The sequence below is a fragment of the Poecilia mexicana genome, unplaced genomic scaffold, assembly GCF_051168715.1.
Source record: "Poecilia mexicana isolate PSO_F unplaced genomic scaffold, ASM5116871v1 scaffold_7, whole genome shotgun sequence".
NCBI lineage: Eukaryota > Metazoa > Chordata > Actinopteri > Cyprinodontiformes > Poeciliidae > Poecilia > Poecilia mexicana.
In genome coordinates this window covers 23,885,714-23,910,867 of record NW_028263376.1, presented here as the reverse complement: position 1 = coordinate 23,910,867, position 25,154 = coordinate 23,885,714, and the positions used below count along the sequence as shown (strand labels likewise).

At 39.2% G+C, this 25,154-nt stretch overlaps 1 protein-coding gene across 1 annotated transcript; it reads right to left on the bottom strand.

The window, feature by feature from the left end:
• Positions 1-792: 792 nt before the first annotated feature.
• prpf6 (PRP6 pre-mRNA processing factor 6 homolog (S. cerevisiae)) lies at positions 793-13,475 on the bottom strand. Its single transcript, XM_015006433.2, has 21 exons — positions 13,244-13,475; positions 12,207-12,369; positions 11,950-12,068; positions 11,781-11,859; positions 10,845-11,021; positions 10,316-10,444; positions 10,120-10,214; positions 9,869-10,025; positions 9,474-9,636; positions 8,189-8,307; positions 6,555-6,773; positions 5,368-5,490; positions 4,267-4,388; positions 4,002-4,140; positions 3,781-3,900; positions 2,953-3,129; positions 2,718-2,851; positions 2,390-2,481; positions 1,753-1,867; positions 1,492-1,618; positions 793-1,316 (listed from the first exon to the last, which is right to left on the bottom strand). The coding sequence occupies exons 1-21, from the start codon at positions 13,429-13,431 to the stop codon at positions 1,164-1,166; spliced, it is 2,910 nt and encodes a 969-aa protein (XP_014861919.1). The 5' UTR covers positions 13,432-13,475; the 3' UTR covers positions 793-1,163.
• Positions 13,476-25,154: the final 11,679 nt, after the last annotated feature.

Genomic DNA, 25,154 nt, shown 5'->3' with positions numbered 1-25,154 from the left:
AGCACGTCGTCAAAGCAAACAGAAACAATGACACCTGAAAAACTTTCTCTCTCTGAAGTTGCATAATGTTACTGTTAAATCAGACTTTCTTCATGCTGTTACACATTCCTGTGGTTAATGTCTTTATTTCTTGTTTATGGATTCGACAGAAGTCTGGGAATTGTGAAGGATCATGATGTCGCATTTGGGAATTTATTCCTGTTTACACTCCAAACCTTTCCTTCAAGTTAAGACAAATATTTAGATAAAACATCAAGACTTTTAAATTCAACTTGGAGACGTTGATTATGCTTTGATAAAGTCAGATCTTCAGTGAGATTTTGTGTTTGCTCCTTTACCTAGTTAAGATACAGGGGTGATTGTTAGTTATTGATTTTATGACTAAGACCAATGAAATCTATTTCAACTGATGCGTAAATATTGTAATTTTGGAATCTATCTTTGTAACATAGATTATATTCCTTTCCATAAAATATCTACGGAATTCTGACGTATTAGATGAATTAAGTAAAAGGATTTATTTAATCGGAAGTGATCAGATAGATTGAGACTGATTAGAAAAAGTCATTTATCGATAAGTGGTTAGATTTTAAGATATATAAACAATGCCCCACCATTTAAAAATCTTTTTTAATTCCAATATATGAAGTATCACTATATGAAATAGGTAGGAGCATTATGATGTGGATCGAACCTTGAAGTGTTTTCCAGGAAGATAAGTAAAAAACCGAAAAAAAAAAAAAAAAAAAAAAAAAAAAAAAAAAAGAAAGAGATCATCATTAGGCTGTTAAGTACATTGCAGAGGGGGGTTTACTTTGCAACAAGACAAACAAACATGAGAAAAGCCTAAAAATTAACAACCTTAAATGTCTGAGTCAAAGACCTTATTCAATGTGGCGCTGCCGAGTCACCCAATGGCTAGTTCACAAAAACTGCTGGTTTTACTGAATACTGTTACTACAGTCATACCCATATGGGTAACAGCATAACATTTGTCATTTTTAGATCGTCATTATTTTCTGCAAAAAAATCCATGTTTGTAAAATGATAAACCTAAAAAAAAAAATAACTTTGTGTGAGCTGGGAAAAGTCCAGGTAGAGAATAAGTGTGTCCATAGCTGATCCTGGTGACTGCCAGAGTCCTCCAGGGATTCTTGGAAGTTTCAGAATGTATTCTTAATCTTGCTGGCAACCAGTGCTAAAATCTCTCCAGTCTTCCTCTGCCAGTTCAGGACGTGTTTGGACTCGGCGCACCACAGCTCTCCATGGCGGGGCTCTGCATTCTCACACCGTTTCCGCACCTCTTCCTGTTGCTCCTGATGGATGCAGACCATTAGCATTAACGCTTACGATTAAAAACGCAGGAAGAAGCCACGAAGCTTTTGGGAAAAACACTCATAATACTTTAAACTGTGTGGCGCTAAAAAGAGAAACTGAAATGTAGAGTTAATGATTCACGAGGTAGCACAAAAATAAGTTAGAGATCAGTACCTCTGTGCCGTGCTGCAGCTCAAACTTGTAGAAGAGAGCCCAAGCGTCTCCCAGGTCGGGCTCAATCTTTACTGTCCTGAGGAACCACTCTCTGGATTTGGTGATTTTACGCTCACTCCAGAACAACCTAATAATGCATAAGTTTAAATTTAAAAATATATATTTATATAAAACATTAACAAAAATCTAATTTCAGTCATTTGATTTATAAAGGTATGTTATTTGTGACAAAAGGACGGCACTAAAATGTTGCAGCCATACTTTGCCACAGCGAGCAAGACATGGGGATCATGTTCACACTTCTTCAAAGCGTCCACACTCTTTGTCTTCCTCTGGGGTCTGGCTTCCAAGAATACGGCCTCAGCCCACAGGATGCCTAACGAAGAACAATGGGGAAAGAAAAATTGACTTTCTAAAAATGTACAAAACGTGAGCTGCAAAAGTGTAAAAGCCTATTCTATTGTCAAGAATAAATCAAAAGTGGAAACACTTAGAAAGTGCAGCCAAAGACAGAATACATTGTGATTATTTTAGTTTAGTTTTATTTCAGTGGAAACATTTAAAAATGTAGATTTTTTTAACATCTAGTTTAAATTTGTTCAATTTTTTTAACACACTTAAAGAGCCAATGTAGTTTGTAACCAGAGGAAATAAAAGCTCAAAATTAGTGTGTGATTTTGAGCTAATTTCAAAGCTAATTTCACAAAATTAGCTTTTTGTGAAAAAGCTAATTTTTGCTTTTTCACAAAAATTATCTCAAGACACAAACTAGTTTAAATAATTTCAATTATCTTTATTCACCAATGAAGAATTACCAATGTTCTTCAGTTTTCTAAGGAAAAAAAAAAGTATTTACTGAATAAAAGAATGTGTTTTTTATATATAGATATATTCTTACCTGAATTTGGGCACTCCTGCAGGGCTTTGGCCATTAATGTGTTGGCTATGTTTTTCAATCCAGCCCTGTACTCCAACCTGACAGACTCAAGCCTGGTAAGCAAACACTTAAATTATTTCAAGAAATTCCTGGGTGAACATGTGTTCATATTTGGCTAAATTTGGCTTTCAGTGTTACAGTGAAAATATTGCGCATTATGGAGAAAATCCAATAACTCATGTAATTCGATACTTGGTCCAAAAATGATAAAACACAATGTAAAAAGATGTCAAAGCACATCCTTTGAACCTTGACCTCAGATAAAATACATTCACTTGTGTTTTCTCACCACAGGTCAGGGGACTGCGGGTTCTTCAGCCGTGCTTTCTCCAGGATCGCTCTGGCTCTGGTCAGCTGGCCGACTCTTTCCTCGAGACGAGACAGCAGCAGCCACAGAGGAACCGAGTGGGGACATTTTTTCAACTGCAGCAGCAAAATAAACATAAACAAACAACTCGTTCTACTTATTCGGACACACACCGTGAAAAGTACCAATCGTAAGCACAGCTTTTACTCTGCCTTACCCCTTGGTTATAAGCTTCTCTGGCCTTGTCCATGTTTTCACACTGCTCCTCTATCTGGCCTCGCATCATCCATAGCTTGGGGAAATCCTCATAATGTTTCAGAGCTTCGGTGCACAACTCCTGCGCAGCTTCTATGTTTCCCAACACCCATTCTAGTTTCACAGATTTCATGAATACCTGTGAACATGGCGGAGAAAAGATTTGCCTCGGTCAGAAAATGAGGATAAATACATTCCAATGGACTAACCTCCCATCAACAAAGACATAAAATAGAAAAAAAAAACAAAAAAAAAAAAACACACACACACGTAAAATAATCTGGCATCCTTGCTAGGAGATTAACTGAGTCATTAACCCATAAATGTGTCTCATCCGACATTAAAAGTAAGGCTCCGTGAGCCTATTATGCAGGGATGAAAAGGGAATGTAGCCAGGTTAAACAGATGTGATCGTTAATGAGCTCAACTAACAGCATCTGTCAGACTGAGTGTCCCTGTTTGTAGGTGAAGAAGAACCGCAAGCCTGAACCTGAAGAGACCAGAATGTTTGAAGAGGCCAGATGAAAGATGAATCACTAATAACTTGCTTTTAAACGCGGCTTTCTACAAAAGAGATCATTACAATTAGATTACAATGGTGAACCACGGGTCACTGAAAAGCTCTACTGATAGCAACACAGGGGGTCATACAGGAGCGGTTATGGTCAAACTGGGAATCCTCTTAAAAAAGCTTTTATCTCTCAGATAAAGAAAACAAATCATAAGGCTTGTTTAAAAAACAAATCCTCCCAACATCTTTTAGTAATTTCGCCACCCCCTTTTCACTCACCCGGGCTGTTGGTGCGCTGCTGCGAGCCTTGGCCAGCAGTCGACGGGCTCTTTCGTACTCATTGTTTTCAGACTCCAGTTTGACGGCAGCCAGCCAGATCTCTTCGCTGTTGGGATTCGCCTGGAATAAACAGTAAGGAGCAAGACAGAGAGGGGCTGAGTGTAGCACAGGACAAGCAACAAAGTGTGACGAGTCAACTTCTGCATGATTTTTGTTTTCACCTGAAAAGCAAGAGCAAGGATACTTCTTGCAGCTGGAACGTCATTGGCCAGCCACTTGGACTTGGCGCCCATAAGCCACAGCACCTCCGCTTTGGGACAGTGAGCTACTGCTCTCTGCAGAAGGGCTTCCAAAGACTCCCTGAGACGGACAGAAGGGGGAACAGACGCAGTTGATGTGATCCATGAGGGGAAAAAAGCAAGAGAAAATTAGACACAGACAATCAGTCAATAGAAGAAAAGAAGAGTAGTAAATAAAACTGCTCACCTGGTGCCATGATTCTTCTCAAAGTAGGCGGCACGTAGCCACACGCTTTTCTTACTGGGAAACACTTGCAGGGCGTGGGCATAAATGGCCCTGGCACACTCCAATGCTCCGTGGGCCACACACTGAAACACAAAGAGCAGCTGTTACACTTCCAACAGGAAACACGTGTATAAAAAAAACATCTGCTGCACAAGTTAGGAGTTCACTAACATTCACCATGGGATAATTATTGACAGTTTTAATGATGCACTTGAAAAAAATTTTCCAAAGTGGACTGACGACACAAATAAGTTAAATGTGTCAAGGCATAAGCGTGAATTTAACGCAGTAGTACACATTCAAAATGATACATAGACTCAGATATAGGATCCCAGTTTTAACATCCAGTCCCTCAGCCAGGTACAGACAAGCAGCACACATTTTGTAAACATCAATAAGGTTCTGGCATTATTCTGTCGGGATATTTGATCATTGCTCTTATCAGGAATGGAAAAGCACAGTTAAACTGGTGGCTTTCCTGTCAGATGCCCAGCATTTTAGTTTAATCATAGTTTTGATGTGTGTTTATACGTCTGGAGGAGTCAAAGTGAGCCTTTCAAACTTAACCCTATGTATCAACAATGGTGGTGATAGCAAGTTCTTTAACTTCACCAAACTTCAAACAAGATGTTTGAAAATTGGTTAATGATCCCAACCACATATTGAAACTGTTTTTTAGAAAGAAAGAAATCAAGTTTCTGGAGTGGCAATGACCTCAACCCTGCTGAAGAGCATGGTGTACGACTGAAAGTCTATGATTTAAAGGAGCTCTGCCAAGTCTGAAAAGCTGAGTGGTCAAACTTAAACCCAAGATTAATGATGGCTACAAAAAGCACGTGATTATTTGTGGGGTCCAGATGCCTGTATGAATAATTTTGAGCCTGTGAGAATCAAAGAAAACCAACAATAAATCCAAGCTATTTGTTGAATAATCCCCCCCCCCCCCTGACACATTATTAAAAGCTCATGCTTTATACTGATGATGACTTCGTGTTGTGTCATCGTTCTAAGAGACGACCGGTGTAAAGAAAAAGCTAAAACATATTTTTCTCTGAAACCCACACTGTCTGCATCCTCCATCCACGTATGCTTGCGGTCCTCCTCCTCGATGCCAATCCCTATGACAGCCCTGATCACCGCTTGGCAGGTGGCCACACTGCCTGCTTTGTCACACTCCTCTGCATCCTGCGTGACAAGCAGAAACATTTAGACAGAAACGTCTCTGGGTGAAGAGGAAGAATGCAAAAGTACTGAAGGCATGAACTGTTGGCACCCATTTTAGTCTAGCAATCAGACTGGAATTATGAGGAAACGTAGAAGGGAGTATTTACACACCTGGTGTTAGAGGAAAAAGTGTTTCACGACAGATACCGGAGATCCTTGGATGAACCCTGGTTACTGATTAACATCCATGTAGATGACTTACAGTTTTATATATACATAAACTCTCTTTTACAGAGAGCATTCTGCTCTAAGGAAAGCCAACTACCTGAGGATAACATGAGGTAAGGCACTGATTAACCTAAAACCTTAAATTTTCTTGCAAGCTATAGTGGGCATTTTTCCATCATTTACACTTAACACAAAGCGTAGGGAGACAGAAAAAAACAAGCCATTTAGTTTAGGAAAAGAAAAACTATTCGACAGTCGGTTATTGCAAAATAACTGAACACTAGACATAAACGTCAGTCAGTGTGCTGGCATGTTTAGTTTCATTCAGTTGAAGTAACACTGGAGCACTTAGCCAATATCTTGGCGTTCTGTCAAATCAGAATGAATCCAAGCGGGCTACAGTTTAAAGGTGCAGTCATGATATTTTCCACCTTATTTTGATATGGTAGTCTGTGATTCAGAAGGAAAATAAAAATGGAAAAGATCAACAAGAATGTTTTTTGTACATGCGATGTTAATGCATTAGAACAGAACGAAAGTTTATTGAGGCCATTTAAAGCCAATGTGTGCTCTGTCTGAGAGCATATTCACAACAGGAAAGTCCTTTGGTCTGTTTGTTTGGTCCACACTAGTTATTTTGGTATGGACCAAATAATTGAAAACACCCTAAACAAGGCCAAGTTTGTAAAAGTTGGGAATATAAAAACATGTAAGCAATTAAAAAAAAATAAAAATCTGCATAGTCGGCAGGATTTTTACAGCATAAAAATCCCGCTGACTCTGCGGACTCAGGCATTTTGAATCTACCAAGTCATTTGAAATCTGATTTTTCATCTGCTCTATAACGACCGACAGACCTGTATCCACTGCTCTCTGTTGATTTCCACACCATTGGCCCGCAGAGAAGTTATGGCTCTGTCAATGATCTTTTCCACCATCTGAGTGTTGCCATTGGCCTCTTCCAGCTTGGCAGCAGTGATCCAGATGTGGCGATCGGTGGGGATATTCTCTCTGGCTTTATTCAAGACACGGCGGGCGTTCTCATAGGTTTCTAGTCGGGCCAGAGCCAGCCACAGCTGATGAAAACCAAAATGTTAATGTTTGCAAAAACCTTCCTGTGTGGCTAACTGCTGCACAAAATCTAGTTCAAAATGAAATGTTAATATTAGGGGTGCAGTGATCAGAATTCTGCAAACGATTTCCAGTTTTGGTCGAGCTTTGGCCTGTTGACTAGGGCTGTTGTAAACGAATATTTTAGTAATCGAGTAATCTATCGATTATTCTTACGATTAATCGAGTAATCGGATAAAAAAAATTATAAAATGAAATATTGGTAAATCTGGCATAATACCGGTGTTACTATCAGATATCAATATCAGTCCAATTTTTCATATTTGAGCATCCCTAACAGTTGCTTTTTTGTAGTTTAGAAAACTAACCTGTAACAATAATAGCTCACTTTCTAAGTTAACCAGAAGAAAAGTTATAGAAAAATCTGAAATTATATTGAATTTAATAACAAAGAGGCAGGCTCACAAATATGCTTATAAAAAATGTCTACAATCCAGCTTTTAGTTTATGTATTCATCTTCAGTGAGTTTAATAGATTAATTAAACTCACCTTGCCACCTAACCTGTCACGCTTTGGGTTTGAAAATACGGGAAATGCCGCCTGGAGTGGGAGGAGAGGGCGAATGAACGAACGTAAGATGGGGTGGAGGGGAGGAAATAGACCAGCGGACTGACGAACCGTTAGACCGGGGGACGAACACGGGGGGAAGCAATACGGGTTATTTACGACACCTTCACTGGTCACACTCAGAAACTCATCTACCAGCCATGTATGATGCGCTCCGCCACCCGTTTTTTCAGACCGGGATATGAAATTTATTGTGCGGTTCGTCGGTAAAGCTACATTTACACGGTAAGCATCAGCTACTCAGCCGCCCGCCCTGTTCAGGCTATCCGCTCACCTCAGCGCTCTTCCCGCCGTTCGCTTTCAACCAGCAGCCCCGGAGGAGAAATGCTGCCGTACTCCAGGCATTCCCCCAGTCATTTTAAGGATGCTTATTGGTTCCCCAAAAACGATAAAAAGTCGGGCATTATCATCAATCAATAAAATCCCCACGGGTCAATCTTGAAGATTGGACTTTATGCCGCTGAGACTTAGCTTTTGTCAACAACTTAGAGGCGGAAGTGAGAGCTCCGCGCAACGCAAATGAAGTCCCGGCCGGAACACGGTGCGCTAACTAATAAAACATAAATTAACGAAGCTTCGAGGCAGGTAAATTTTCCTCGAGGAATTTTAGTAATCGAGGTACTCGAATCATTCGAGGAATCGTTTCAGCCCTACTGTTGACAATGATTTGTTTGTAACATAAGAAGAAATAAGAACTTCTATATACAGTATATAGTGGACCCCCACCATATATATATTCTCTGATTATTTGAAACCAAGCATCATGTGAAGGCCAGGATGTTTGAAGCTTACCTCTACGCTTGTAGGGCAACACTCAACAGCTCTGCTGAGCATAATCCTCGCATCTTCTGGCTCCTCAAGCTCAACAGCTGCCTTCCACAGTCGAACTGATTTTGACACGTTCTCCAAAGCTGAAGGAGACAAATACACACTATGTGATGACAGCATGTAAAACATTTTGACAAACGATACACAAATGTAATGGCTTCATCACTCTGTTAAAGACACAAACATTCAGGCAGCCAGATAAGAGCCATTTTTGGAGAAAAGCCACTAGAAAGCTCTCAACCTGGACCAAACACTAAGCCGAGTTGGAATGCAGACCTGGAAGCTGAAAACGCGGAGAATGAATCGGAGCAATGGGTCTGCCAATTCAGCACAGCAACACAGCTAAATCTCTAAACAAAGTAAGCCGTTACTTGTGGTCATTCACCAAATGCAATAAAAACAGTATGTGTTTCTTGTTTCCTTTAACAGTTTTACTACAAATGTTTTTATGAGCTGTGAGTCAGACACAAGGCTTATTAAGTGAATGCAACTTGACCCAAAAGTGGAAAAATAGGAATAAGTCTGATGTGAGAACCTATAAATCAAATCTTTTTTTGGATGTGGAGTTGCACCTGCATCCAAGTGAGACTTAAAGTTGTACTAATGTATACTTAAAATTATTGTCAACACCTTTCTTTTTTTCTTTTCATGAAAAGACATCAGACATGAAACTGACACACTGATTAGCTGTCAAATTACCATGGAAATCACTTCATGTGTGAAAGCGGTTCAAGTGGCGCATTTGTAGTTGAGTTGGGTGGGAAGCAGAGAAAGAAGTATTATGTATGTTGTCAGGGAAGGCAAAGCAGAGACGTTCAAACATGTAGAGGCGGAGAAAGATCCTCCTTAGAGACTGCTTCCATCCATCTCTGTCAGTGGAGTATGCTGCTGGGAAACACTGGTGCATGTGTGCCTGTGCGTGCATGTGTGTTGGGGCATTGACACCATGGTTAAATGCAGGGCCCGGCCTTGAAGACAAGCCAGCAACACAGCTGCCAAATGTTACTCTGATAGCTTTGTGTGGGCTCTTTTATGAGACAATCAACAGATTGGGACTGGCCTTGAATTCTAGCCTGTCAGAAATTAGCGTCTTCCTTTTTGGCAGCAGAGCACACGAAGCTCACAGCAACGTTTATTTCCAAAACAACTGCTTCATTAGACGATGAGTGCAAAAAGAGGAAAAACACAATAAACATAATGAGTTTGTTGATGTTTTCTTTTCTTCAGAACCAAGAAACCATGACCTTACCCTTCCTGAGGACTCGCTTCTTGGCTCTGATGTCTGTCTCGAGCTCAGCTGCTCTGATGTAGATGCGGACGGACTGCGGTAGGTGGCGGACAGCCTGAGCAACCACGGCTTTAGCGGTGTCACCGGGTTGGAGCCTTGCAGCCTCCAGCCACACGTCTTCGCTCTGGATGAAAATCAGATCAGAAATGTTCATCTCAGCAGAAATGTAGAGACTCTTTCAGCAAATGTATTTTTCTCCAGCAAGAATATCAAGTTTTAACTTGTCTCGATTAGTCACCGAGAACTAAAATGATGCAACCAGTGAAATATAATTTATCTTGACTATACTATCCCATATGTGTGAGACCTTTTAAAGCCTAAACTGAGTTTGCTTTCAATCTATTTGTTGTCTTTACCTTTGGACACATCTCTGTGCCCTTCATGATCAGGTTTCTAGCCACCTGCAGCTTGCCTGTCACCTCTTCCAGCCTGGCAGAAGCAATCCAAGCAGGTGGATGGTGGGGGTTGGTCTCTCTCACTGATTTCAGCAACAGCCGAGCCTTTTTAATGTCACTGGACACACAGCCAAAAAGTAATCATCAAACAAGAAGATGAAAACAAAGGGTTGCATCTTCTTGATTATCTTTAAGAGCAGCTTGTTCCCTACCTGATGTCTCCTCCATAGGTGGGAATCATGGAGTTGAGGTCTGTAAGGTAACCCTTGGGATCAACAACAGTCTGTCCACTGACTGAATCAGAAACCTGGAAGGTAAACAAGGAGAGAAAATAAAAATGACACTTTAGATCTAAAGCCAACATGGCAAGAACTAATGTTCCGTATTTCAGAATGTTTTAAAGGTCACCTGACTGAGCCTCATATCCATAAGCGTGTTCCTGGCCTGGCCAATCTTCCTCATATCCAGCTCTCCTGTCCCAGGAGTCATCAGACCCGGGGTCATGCTTCCTGGATACGGTGTGTTCAGGCCTCCCAGCTAGCAAAGACGGGAAGCAATAATAGAATAAAATGCAGCATTTTAGCATACCAATATCTATAAAACATAGATTTCAATGTTAAAATAATGTATTGCAGAAAGTTTTTACTGAATAAACCATGTTTGCAGTTCTTTATGGTAGACTATTCTGCAACATGCACATCCATGGTGTATAAGCAAATTGCCTTTTTATGTTTTATTAAAACATTTCTACTACGGCTTATGTGACTGTCGATACCTTCTGCAGTTATCTCTCGTCAAGATAACATAAAGCAGACAACACTGAGTGCAGCTCTCACTGAGACATCCTGACTCCTGCTGGAGCTGATTGTAACTACAACATATAATGTTCAGTGCCAGGCTTTTATTACAACTTATGTGTATTTGCATAAATACTGACCCCCTGCAACGGATCAACAGAGGTGTGATTCTCTCCGCTCTGCAGGTGTTTAGAGAAGAAGCTGTCAGGGACAGGGGTCAGCTTCTCATGCCGGGGATTCCTCTGACGCTTGTTCCGTGCATCTCCGACTTCAGGGATGCTCAGCCACTCCTCCTCTGACACCTCAGCCAGCTTCCTCTATAAATGATTAGGAAGAATTAATAAAGGTTCTTCCTGGAAACTCATCTTCTCGGTCACCGAAGGAAAGAAAATCACCCAAATAACTACGACAGTAGAGGAGCTGATTTTTTTTTTTTTTTCAAACTAACACTGAAATATAACCAATGAAGTAAAAAAAAAAAAAAAAAAACTTTCTTGCTGCAAGAATAAAGAAAATAACAGGAAAAACATCAAAGCTGAGAAAACATTTTTTCTGTGACCCAAGAGAGGCATGTTGTCACAAAGGAATATAAACGATCATAAAGTAACAAAGGAGGCAAACTAAATTTGGATTTATAAATCTAATTTGTGAAAATTCAGGTTTGAAGGATAAATCTCTGTTTTGGTTGAGTCATTTTTTTCTTCAAACAAACTTGTAGTCAAACACCTCAAGTTTACTGTGGCATTCTAAACAATAATCCAAAGGCTGTCAATTTTAGAGTAAATGGGCTCCATAATGACCGATCATAAGTTTCAGTAGTTTTATTTATGACAAGAATCAGAACAACTTTCTTAATAAAGTTTTCGCTAGCTTGTGTATTTCACAATTTTACAAAGCAGTTAGACAAATACAGCAAAATAAATGCACCATTCTACTGTGTCATCTGTCATTCTGCACATTGAAACAGTTGAATTAATACAAACTACAAGGTGGTGGATATTTTGATGTAAAATACAACAGAAGTACAGCATGTCAAAAGTTTGGAGACATAAGAAAACATAAAAAAAATGTCCCACCTTCAGATCTGAGAACTGCTGCTGGATCTTTGGACGCTCCATACGATATTTTTCAATTTCTTCCTTTTCTCTCAGTTCCCTATAAAAGCACGTCAAACAATCAATGTTAGAGACACATGCAGCACCTTACCTAAACGCGAGTATTTTATTCCCAAGTTCCTCTAGTGACCTTCTTTCTTTGCGTCTTTCGTCCATCCTCTTGTCCAGAGCTGCATATATAGCGTCTGCTTCTTCGTCATCTTTCTCATAAGGCCCGCTGGAGAACAAGCTCCCTGCATACCCATTAAACTTTAGGGATAAATGAGACAAAAAACTGTTAGGGGAACAGTTTGCCACGGTTTTGTCATCTTACATTTTTGAGTGAACAATTTAAAAATTTGAACTGCATCATGAAGTCTAAATGTAAAATAATTTATTCATAGAAACCTCATCGTAGTTGGTGTCATTCAGGTCTTCATCATCATCGTCCTGATTCTTTTTCATCTGGTCCCCAACCGTCCTTTTCCCCGGAGGCGCGTGACGGTCATCCACGGGATCGTTGGCATCACGAGCAGGACCAATATCCGACCGTGTGGTGAAACCAGTAGCGCTACGACACAAATACTGATTAAAACCTTCCTTCAGATCACAGAAAGGATGGTGGGTTGAAAATCAAGAATAAAATGAGATGACTGTTGAGAACATTTTGTGTTTAACAAGTTGGCTGTTCTGTTTGGAGCCATATATTTAGTACATGGAAGTATTAAGATCCTAGCTGCCTGTTTTACCCCTGCCTCATTTTCCAGTAGTGTTTTACGTGTGTTGTGGTATATCCCGAAAATACATAATTTTCACTTAAGTAACAAAATGGTTACTTTAAAGACTTGACTGAAGGTAAAGATACCTGAAACCTAAGGTGATTGGAACAGTAGTTTTCTGTCCTTTACATTAAATATCTGCCATTAGAAATCTACTGTTCTTAAATTGTTTGCCAAATTACAATTTATAACCATGTAACTTGTAATGACTTTTCCCCAAATAGTTTTGAATGATAAATTTGTTTTGGATTATAATTTGGGTTGAGTTGGATTGTAATTAGAATTTATACAGAACTGGATCGTATATAAAGCTAAATATAAACGAGGCCTGTTTGTCTTGCAAAGTGTCTTGAGAAGACTTGTGTCGTAAATTGGCGCGTTTTAAAGAAAATAAAATAAGTAAGCACGATGAGCGCGAAAGCTTTTGACTTTAACTTCGAAATAAACTTTTAACCTCATTAATAAGGAGAAATTGGGATGTCAAAATAACGGTTGATAATTTTATTACATTTTATTAAATTAAACTAAGTTCGCTTTTGTTATGATGAGCAAGCTTAGATTACAAATATACTTACATGATTCAAACATAATCTTAACGTTTTATTTCATATAATAACAACATTGGTCCTGTAGCTAGGCTAGCTCCTTAGCATTAATTTAGCTTACCCTCTGCCTAGACCGGGAACGTAGCCCAGCGGAGCAGGCATCCCCAAAAATGGCTTCTTCTTTTTCCCCATGAGCGGAGAGGCAAGGGGCATTACAGGGGGTCCTCCGCTGGCCCCCGCAGCGGCGGTGCCCGCCGCTGCTGTTTTGGGGACAATTTTAGTGGCTTGCTTTGCAGCATTGCTAGCCATCGTTCCTCTAACGACGAACCTCCACTGGCGGATGAACAACAGCTTAACTTCCGCTCCAAAGAAACGGCAACGAGTCTTCCCTTCTAGAAGACTCTGTCTAGATTAAAAACAGCGCCCCAACAGGTCAAACTGATTATAACTCATTTTAATTCAATCTACGTTATCTCGTCCTTAAAATTTTTAGCGTGAAAAATGTGTGTTCTTTTCTACAAACCTGGTTCTGTGGGTCGGTGACTGACTGATGTTAGACTGTAAAACAATTTATTCACACATGTACGTCAACCGTGTTTTAAAGTGGCCACAAAAGGGCGCCACATCCATAAAGCAAAGAGGGTGTGCTTTACTTTTACTTTAGTCAATGTGTTAGTCACAAAAATAAAGAAGTAAGGAAAGAAAGGAAGAACAAAGTGAAAGAAAACAAAAATTGTTATACATGCATGTTCCATTTTTTCCACTTATAATATAGGAGAGTTTTCTTATATAACTTAAAAAGTTGCACTTGAGTCATTGAGGAATAAAGAGGCCACTGCTGTTTTTTTTAAAGCGAACATTGGCAAAAGTTGAATATATTAAGAATTGTGAATAAATTATTATGAATTCGATATCATATATGACATCAGGAAATTGTATGTGAACCGATTGACACAACAAGAAAATGATTGGGAATTGAAATGGATTCTCCAGTGACCGCTATATTGTATTAGTATCAGTCATTTATTTATTTTTTTTTGGGGGGGGGGCGCGTTTTGAGAAATTTCTGCTTTGAAAGGCAGAAAACCCAGTTCTCTGCTAAAGATGTTGATCACTATTGCTCAAAATGTAACTTGAAGAAGAAATAGAATTTTTACAGCATAGTCTTAGAATGTTATCTTCTGGTCCTCTGCTCATTCAAGATCCACTGACGGAAAATCAAAGACATTTCTGTATCATGATGAATAAAAAAATGACAGCAAGTAGAATCCACACACACTTCCCACTTTGTCTGAATAAGATGTGGTCCATTCATCCCATCTTTCAAGACTACAAAGACCAAGCGCGAGCACCGACAGTGCTATATGGCTGCATTAGAGCACATCAAATGGGTAACTATTATCGGAAGTGACATGTCACATAGAGTCCTTTGGACATATGCAGCACCCAACTTTTATATTTTCCTGGGAAAAGCCTAGTTAGAATTTATGTGACTATGGTGAAATTACAGACCACACTCTTTTCTCAAAGAATAAATGTATTTCTTTGAATAAACTGATAAAATAAGTGGAATACAAATGGATAAGAAAACCCTGTCACAGCTTTTAAATATTGCTTGAATGACGTCCAAAGTGAGCCCAAACAATAAGCTGTCATGTTCAACAAATGGCTTTCCAAATCACAGCTAACTGATTTCACCTGAAAATGATTTTCAAGAGGATTGAATTGTAGATAACCTAGACAGAATTTAATGGACAGCTTATCAATAAACAGAAATTGTATTAGTTCTCGGAATTATGTTCCTTTGTAAAAATGCGCCAGTACCATGCTAATTTCTGCTTCCTCGTCTTTTTTTGTTGTTGTTGTTGATAAACTACTTAAGGTTCTATATTTATGGTGGAAAGTTTGACATTTTTTGTGCAATTTTTTTAGTTTTGCATTATTTTGCCTAAAACCACCTCACTACTAGCCTCTTCGGCCAAACCGTTCTCAAATAGTTTAATTTTTCTATTTGTTGCAGCAGTACAGCTTGGCACAACTTCATCACAGCAGCTTTTACATCAAAATCTGTAACACCCACATTTGGCATGTCTCTTGGTTCCACCCACTTTGCTGGAATTTTTCAAAACTTGCCATATGTGTGTGTGTGTGTGTGTGTGTGTATATATATATATATATTTAAAAAAATTCCCTTCTCACCCTCTGCGGGTGGTCTCTCTTTCATCCTCTGAGCTCGGGTCCTCTACCAGAGGCCTGGGAGCTTGAGGGTTCTGCGCAGTATCTTGGCTGTGCCTAGAACTGCACATTTCTGGACTGAGATGTCTGATGTTGTTCCTGGGATCTGTTTCAGCCACTGCTCCAGTTTGGGGGTGACTGCCCCGAGGGCCCCGATGACCACAGGCACCACTGTGGTCTTCACCTTCCAGGCCTTCTCCAGTTCCTCTCTGAGGCCCTGGTATTTCTCCAGTTTCTCATGCTCCTTTTTCCTGATGTTGTGGTCACTTGGTATTGCTACATCCACCACAACGGCTTTCCTCTGTTCTTTATCCACCACCACAATGTCCGGTTGGTTCGCCATTACCATCTTGTCTGTCTGGATCTGGAAGTCCCACAGGATCTTAGCTCGGTCATTCTCCACCACCTTTGGGGGTGTCCCCCATTTTGACCTCGGGGCTTCCAGTCCATATTCTGCACAGATGTTCCTGTACACTATGCCCGCCACTTGGTTATGTCGTTCCATGTACGCTTTCCCTGCCAGCATCTTGCACCCTGCTGTTATGTGCTGGACTGTCTCAGAGGCCTCCTTGCACAACCTACATCTTGGGTCTTGTCTGGTGTGGTAGATCTGAGCCTCTATTGCTCTGGTGTTTAGGGCCTGTTCCTGGGCGGCCAGGATGAGGGCCTCTGTGCTGTCCTTGAGTCCAGCTTTCTCCAGCCATTGGTAGGATTTCCTGATATCAGCCACTTCAGTTATTTGTCGGTGGTACATCCCATGTAGGGGCTTGTCCTCCCATGATGGTTCCTCCAGCACCTCGTCCTCTGTTCCCGAGGTGCTGGAGGAACCTCGGGTATCGGGATATATATATATATATATATATCCCGATATATATATATATATATATATATATATATATATATATATATATATATATATATATATATATATAAAATTTATCTATATCTATTTTATAAAATTTATCTACCGTATTTTCCGCACTATAAGGCGCACCGGATTATAAGGCGCACCTTCAATGAATGGCCTATTTTAGGACTTTTTTCATACATTAGGCGCACCGCATTATAAGGCGCATAGAATAGACGCTTCATACTCTATTATTACACATCCACATTAATAAAGAAATGGTCCCCGAGTACTTTATATAGTAGGCTGGCCCAGTCGTTGTTTCACTCACGGTGTTGGTGTTGCGATATTATGCCCAACTGCTTTCTGGGTAACACAGACCAACCGACACGCTGCCGCTGCAGTCTCTGTCTCTCTTCCCCTGCCCCTCCCCCCCTTTAAATGTATTATCAAACTTTATTAACAAACCAGTGTTCTGACAACTATCCCAGCATGCACCGCGCACTACTTCTTCTACGGGGGAAAAAGAAGTTGGCGGCTGCTTACCGTAGTGGACCAACTAGTAAGCAGCCTACTGCATGTCTGTGTAAACATGACGTCTTTCATTTCGATCTGAGTTAATTAGCGTAGCATTTCTGCCGGATTTTCACAACATATCAGCCACGACAATGGACAGGGGAACCAACAAGTTCATGTCATCTTTTTTGGACGACATCAAGGTGTTTGAGCCACTGGATGCCTCCAACATTGTGCGCGTCACAGCTAAAAGCTACCGATAGATGAGGAAAACAGCAGATCCTCACACCCTCAGCATAAATATAGCTGTGGACAAGATCACTGATGCCTATTGTTCTTGCAAGGCTGGGTAAGTCGGCATTCATGGTTTTGATGGTCCACAATGTACATTAGCATATGTTTACTACTGTAGCTTGTGTTTGTGAGACGGTCACGCACGTGGTAGCTGCACTGTGACCTAAAATGGGCATTAGCCAATGAAACGCGGCCCCTGTGGTAAGGTCCGTTGCTGGACCTGTTGTGGCTCAATATTGGTCCATATATAAGGCGCACCGGATTATAAGGCGCACTGTCGGCTTTTGAGGAAATTGAAGGTTTTTAGGTGCGTCTTATAGTGCGGAAAATACGGTATATAAATAGATAAATTTATATCTATTTATATTTAAATAGATATAAATATATATCTATATATATCTATATATATATATATATATATATATATATATATATATATATATATATATATATAAATAGATATATATTTATATATGGTAAATGCCCTCTCTTATGGTAAGCATTTGCTTGTCATCGCATGCTGACCTCAGACCACCGATAGTCTTACATTCCCAGTCAATATGGTCCTATAAGATATACATCAGTGCATTACATCAGCAACTGAATTAGCGTTTTGAAGAAAGCTTATCCAAATGATTTGTGCAATAGTAAAACAGGAGACATGAGCTTGCACAAAGTAATTACAATTTAACATGACATTTCTGGCTCCTATCCCATGAGATGAAGTGTAGCTATAAATCAATTAGTTTTTGTCACATTACCTTCACCCACCCACAGTCCTAACCTGGTCTCTGGCCTGCACATTTTTCTTAATTTGCATGGGCTGAAGAGCCAACTATATTTTACCAGAGGGAGGAGAAGTTATGATTTCAGAGAATTGTCACGTGGATTAGATGATATATAGTTCACACAGCCAAGGATTGATTTAAACATGAAAGTTAACCCAAGTTGGGCTTTCACCATGTAGTTATATATATTTCCCTGAGGTTAAATGACCAGATTGTAAATAAAAATAACGGTTTTTCAAGCACAGGTTTTCGAGCACATATAATAATTAATTTGCTCAATAACAATCATTCTCATGTCTACTTTGCTATAAAACAGTCAGGTGGTTCCTAATAGGTGTTTTGCACAAGTGGAGCAGTGTTTTGGTAACAAATGTGTTTCCATGGGCACCAGGAGCCCAACAGCCTCCAGCACACACAGTCTCTCTTTCACACACATTCATCTGCTTTTTTGGCAGATTGAATTTCTATGGCAGCAAAAGAAAGCAGATATCAGCTATGGATGTGAAGTCGTTCTGAATTATGGTAGTCTTTGCCAGATATCATACTATCATCGTTTTCGCTAATGCGCTACCATAAAACATTTGGCAGTGCTTCTGGAAAATCTAGCAGTGAGCTGGAAATTGTCTGGAGTTAATAAACCTTAAAAAGAAATAACTTCTTTTTTTTTGGCTCACTTTTAGGCATAATCCAAAAAGATGAATAAAATACACTAATGTGACCTCTGAATCTAGTTGGCATGGATATTTGGTTTACAATGCTCTCGACCAAAACACAGACAAAACTCACACCCTTTTCTGCATTACAGCCACAAATCTCAATGTATTTTCCGATTGGATCTTATGTACATAGACCATCACAAAGTAGTACATAATAATGAAGTAGAGGGAAAAACTAAAACTATTTTTAAAAGAGAAATGTTTAACTAATGAAAAATATGTTTAATAGCTGTTTAAAGGTTGTTGTCTTTAAAAGGTTCTTTTAATCTGACCGACGGGTCTCACTACGCCATTGTTTTTCTGGCTATATTGTAGCTTTAGGCAACAAGCTCAATTGTTTTGCAGAGTCTTACAGGTTTTATTCCAGGATGACTTGATCAATTTCATCACTAACGCAGACCAGCTTCCCTGTTCGTACTAAAGAAAAACTTCCCCAAAGATGGTCCTCTTTGGTGAGTTTTTGCTCCACACTTAGCAGTTTGCATGTAGGCCACAAGCTTCAATTTTGACTTACTTGAATCTGACCAGAAAAAGTTCATCCATGTGTTTACTGTGTCCCCTGCATGACTCAAACCTTAAATGGGATTTTGATGGATTTCTTTCATCAAGGGCTGTCTTGGTGTCTTGGTGCCATTAAGGCTAGATATGCGGACTGCACAGGATACTGTGAAATTTCCCACTTCAGGTGAGGATCTCTTTAGCTTCTCAAGAGTTACCAAGGACTTATTGCTGCTTCTGTATTAATACTCTCCATTTCTGTCTTGTTTGCTTACAGTGTATTGGTGGTTTTGCAGTTGTACCATGCTCTTTTTTATTCTTAACTAAACAAGGCTCTAAAAGACCTTCATATATTGGGATATTTTCTTTACACTGCTGTACCTTCCTCCTTATCTTAAGGCACAACCTGACTGTTGTGTTCCTGTCTCTTTAAGATAATATTGTTTTTAATACTGTTCTCAAACAAACATCTGAGCTCTTCACAGCACAGCTGGATTATAATGAGATTAAATAGCATATGGAGGAAAGTTGTCTAATTTTCATGTAGTCTGGTTCTTGGTACATGCCAGAGAGTAAACTCACCGTCAGAGCGAGCAATTAGTGTGATTTATCCATGCAAGAAAGCAGACGGACAGTCATTAAGTGGCCTGACCCACTTTATTTTTTTTAACAGAGCCAATCCGTTAAATTGTGCAGAAAAACATTTCAGATGATGTAGATTTACACAATAATACCTCTGAATTGGTGAAAAACTTGTTTAAGTTGTGCTAGAATCATGTGTTGATGCATGAGAAGCTGTGTAAATGGCTACATAAAATAATACAGTAGTAACGTCACAGCTAATGACATATCTGACTGAACGTAAGACAATACTGCAGTGTGGGTGCACGACCATTCATGTGTGTGGAGCTTTGCGTGACTGCATAGGGGCTGTGACAGTGGTCAGAGGGGAGCACCAGTGGATGAGCCGCCTCTGTATCGCAGCAGATGTCAATTGGAAAGAGACACATATCTCATTTATTCTACATGCCAGTACAAAGCATTGTGTCCTGTTCTCTGTCAGCTTTCTGAGAGAAAGCTCCCCACAACATTCACCTACAAACACAAAGAAATACAGACTTTCATGCAGTTCACGCTGAATTGGGAGGTGATTACATTAAACAATACAGCGTGGGTTAAAGGGCAGAAAATAGGACAGGGACATAGTTTTTATTTTTATTTATTTATTTTTTTAAATTACACACCCATGCTAAACTCAATTATAGCCCTAGGATGAAAGTGGTCTTCTTGCTGAATGCCTGACTTCATACACACACCACAGTCCTGGGAGAATTAATGATTAACTTAGTGCTGATTACAGGCTGTTATGTTCTTATTGAAAGAGAAGTGTCCTTGTGCAAAGATTACAGTTAATTGCCATTCGGACCGTCCATTAGGAGTGCCCATCCAGATTTATTTTGAGTTGCAGATATTCAAGGGGACTAGAAAGCCACCCAGAAAGCTGGGGGAGACAACAAAGCCTCACAGTGATTACTTCCCATTATTATAGGAATCGACAAGTTCAGTTTAATGGGGTGGTAATGGATGCAAATGTAAATCAGATGTACACAAAAGGATGTTCAAACCAAGGGGAAAGGGAACACGACTGATCTAAGAGAATAAATCAAAATGCAAAGAAAGCAGAACTCAAGAATTAACAAAGAAACTCAGTGCTATGGAACGAACCTTTAAGGAAAGATTATACAAGCAATAACAACCCAGAAAAAACAGAAAGCAAATCAAAAGAAAACGGAGACACAAGTGGGTCATAACACTATTTTTTTTTTATTCTAAATAGATTTATGTTTTTAAATAAAAAAAACTGAATGTGATATTCAGAAGTATTTAGAGTAAAAGTAAAGATATGTTCATTTCTAATAAATGTAAATCTGGAGTTTTGAAATCTAAAGCACGTGTGTGGGTCTCCTGCTGTTCTTGGGTCTACAGCAGCGTTTCTCAGTCCTGCTCCTCAGGGACCACTGCCCTGCATATTTCAGATGCTTCTCTGCTCCAGCACACCTGATTCAAATCATAGCATTAGCTTCTGAATGTCACCAACTGCTGGAGAAGCCTGTTAATCACCTATTTATTCAGGTCAGGTGTGTGTCAGAAGGGAAACGCTGAAAACATGCAGGACAGAATTCCCCAAGGACTAGGACTGAGAAACACTGGCCTACGGGCAACTTCTTAATTTTCTTATGCCTTGGGCTGGCTTGCACTAAATCAATACTGAAAATGCGTCAGTGGTTTCCATCTTCCATTTTTTTTTTTTTCGATCACTTTCTGCACAAGGTTGACTCTAGAGTGAAAAAAGTATTTCTTCTTCTCGAAATGACTTTTAAAAACAACTGTATGGGAATGACTTACTAATGCTCCGCAGAATGTTTTTTCATCCTATGATGAGAAATAGTCTGCTGTTTCATACATTATTAAGATTTTCTGTCATGTTTGATCAAACAGCATTACACCGATCTTCAGCTGAGCAGTCTTCCTGTGCTCCCCCATCCCCCACCCCCACCCCAAAGTTATAACATGCAAAATGGTTGGAGCAGTTGTCATAATCTGTCAGTTGTGTTTTTTTTTTTTTCGTTTTTTTTTCAAACTCTGTTAGAAGTACTGAATAAATGCAATCCTCCCAGGTGAATGCCGCATGTGCTAAGGTGGAGCCTGTGAGGAGATGGCTTTAGAAGTGCAGCACGTGAAACTTAAAGTGGCACACTGTGCTAGATTTTCTGTCATCACAAAAAGAGTAAACATGAAGAGCAAGGTAGAAAAGGTAAACTAGAGCAAAATGTAGAGTTTTGACATTCTAAGTGTGTTTCTAGTACATTTTGAAACATGACTGATCTCTTTAAACAAATCATCAAAAATAACCCTTCCACGTCCGTATTTTGATTGCCTTTTAGTTGTCCAAATCTTCTTTGTAAATAGACACTTTTAAAGGTAATTTAGATGCCTATTAAGTTTAATTATATAAAATTCTCATTATGCGGTAAAGGAGCCTGCAGGTGTGTATTGAGTGTTTGTTAGATTTCTGTTGAAGCTCCCTCATGGAATATATTTTGTCTTGTCTTTTGTTTTGTCTTGCCCAAAGCAATAGTGTGTTTCAAAATATACCTCAAAACAGCCATAATAAAGCTCTTTCTTCCGCTGCAGTGTTTCCTCCTGCGTTCACAGCACCTCTCTCTTACTGTGCAAAAGATGTTTTTATAGTTTGCTCAATTTAAGAGAATAAAAGAAGCTTGAGGTTTTCACAAATCTTGGTTTCATACATGATTTTGTTTTTCTGTTTGTCCTTAGGAAAAGCATGTCGCCTAGTGTAATCCAAAGCAGAGCTGATTTATTCCTCTGGTGGGAGACTAGATAAATGAGATTATTGACTGAAGCTGTTTTCCTGACCTGTATTGAGACTAAGACAGCTGTGTGTTATTTGGGCAGAGTAAATCAAATTATGCTGCTTTCTGTTTTCCATGACCCTGTCTTTCCACAGCCGAGATGAGATGAGAGCAGACTCTGATGCTTCCTGGGTTTTGACAGGTATGAACTCAAAAGCGCGGTTACAAAAACTCAAAGAGACAGAGTGAGATAAGCAGAAAATAAAAACGCAGTAAGCCATTTCTCAGAAGTACGAAGTTTGAATAATCTGAGATTCCACTCTATGTGTTGTGTTGTTTATGCCTTAGCATAAACAACACAAGTACATTTATTTAACAACAGAAAATCTGACTCAGTCATTTGGATTCTATTCCTAAATATCATTTCCTACAGTAAATTTAGCAACTAAATTAACTGGACATAAATTAACCATTCCTGGATTTTCTAAGAAAAATCATATAACAGTAAAACTGAAAACCTTAAAGACACAGTTTATACTCAACATATAAGCACTAAAGTTTAATTTACAATTTTTTAGAGTCTCACAAATCCCAAAAGTTAAATATATAAAATACCCAAGCATTTAGCATTTCAAATGAGGATAGCATTTTTGCAGCATTTTCTTTGCTTTCCACTGCTGCTTTTTGAGACATTTACAATCAACTGTGCACCCAAATTGATTATGTTGAAGCCGAATCTATAACCCTCAGTTAAAGATACACATATTTCTACTTCATAAGTGAAACAGTTGAAATAGTTCATCCTTATGCAAAACGAATCCTGTGTGAAAGTCCTCCATAAATTGTAAGAATATTAATGGAGGCTTTGGATCCTAAATCATTTAAAAGCTTTAATATTGTTCAATTTTTGTAAATTTGGTACCTTGTACTTTTATTTCTTTAAGAAAGACTGATAAAACTGGTTTGTCCTTTTGAGACATTTTTGGTTATTTATTGGTTTTCATTTGCACTGAATCCTTAAGGACCTCAATATGTCTGATTTTTAGTCTGTTCTTCACTTGTCTGGATATTCGTGGGGCATTTTTAGTTATAGGCCCATTCGAAAGGTTGAATATTACTGAAAAGCCTTTTTATTTATGTAACTTTAAAGAGCACTTTATATAGATTGACAGCATAGAGATGGATGTTTAAACGTCTTTATTTCTGTTAGCTGCGGTGATTTTACAATTATAGAAAATGTAAAAATATTACATTTAAAATTTAAATATTACATCATATCAATAAAAAAAAGTTATAATACCAACAATTTGTCAATTAGTCTAACTAACGCAAAATTATTTAGCGCTCTCTAACTTTCTAACTAATTTGGCCTCACCACCAAAACTTTTCAGTGTAAATCTTAGTATTTAAATATACATATTCATACTGGACTGTGATATTTGTATTTATCATTCTACGGGTTATTTCATGTTTTATTCTTACATATTTTTGGTGTTGCTGGGTAGTTAATCCACAGAAAGTTATGGTGCAAAATAATTTGAAACATTAGCAAAATAATTGCCCTAAGTAATTATTTAGAATTATTAATAGCCAAACCTACTGCTGCACAGACAATAATGATGTTGAACTGTCATGCAATTTAACTGATACAGTTTATTAACTGCATCAAAGCATCATTGTTCACCACAAATGCATTTTATTTAATTCTCTTTAGTCTTTTGTTATATGTGAGATCTGCCTTTGTTCTGATTTTCTCTTTAAATGTTCCAGTGAAATAGATTTTATTTCCATAAATATCACAGGAATCACTGACATTGAGGATCAGCCAGAGGATCCTGTTTTTCACTGCTTTGCAGGTAGAAATTTTTTTATCATTCATATGTATGGATGGATGGATGGATGGATGGATGGATGGATGGATGGATGGATGGATGGATGGATGGAGCTGTGCATGTGTTTCTGCTGCTCAGCTGCTCAGTTTGCACTCTGCTCATTTGCATAAGAGTGAGGTCACCATCATAGACTGAGTGGAATGACAATTACGTTTCTGTCTTGTCTCTTCCTCTGTGCACACACATTCGCACATAACACATGCGCACGGGCACACTGCACAGCCGAAGACAAGAGGAGACAATCGGGGAGTAGTAAAGGGAAAATATCTCTCAAACATGCTCTGAATCTAAATCCAGGTTTTCCAATAGAGGCTTCGATTTAACAATATGCTCACAGAATTACCAAAAAACTCCTTGGGGTCTCTCATTAGGAAAAAGGCTCAGGGAGGCAACTTATCACTATGAAATGGGTTCCTCTCTATCATTTGCACTCATCTCTTTGGAGTAAAAGGCTTCCTCTGGGAATTCATTAGATTGCTTTCACTTCCACCCGAAGGAGCATTCCCTTTCAGATCAGATTAGGACAGGCAGAGGGCTACTCTTATGTTTTATTGAAATCCAGCCTCAATGAACCTTAGCTGAACATTTTGATGCTCCAAAAGCTTTATTCGCTCCTTCCTCAACCATTTCTGTGTTTCGCTATTTTCCATTCTGTTTGCAAGCGTACTTGCTCAGTGTCAATTCAAGGACAGCCATTCACCAAAAGAAGCCAGCTCTGGCACAGCTGATGGTACTTTCCACTTAAGAATCAATACATTCTCTGTTTATCTCAAGGAAGAGCTCTTTTTCCTCCTTTCCCTTTGAAGAGAGCTTTGACGAGAGCCCAAGTTTTTTCACCATGTTTGCAGCCTCTTCCAGTCTGTTGAACACCA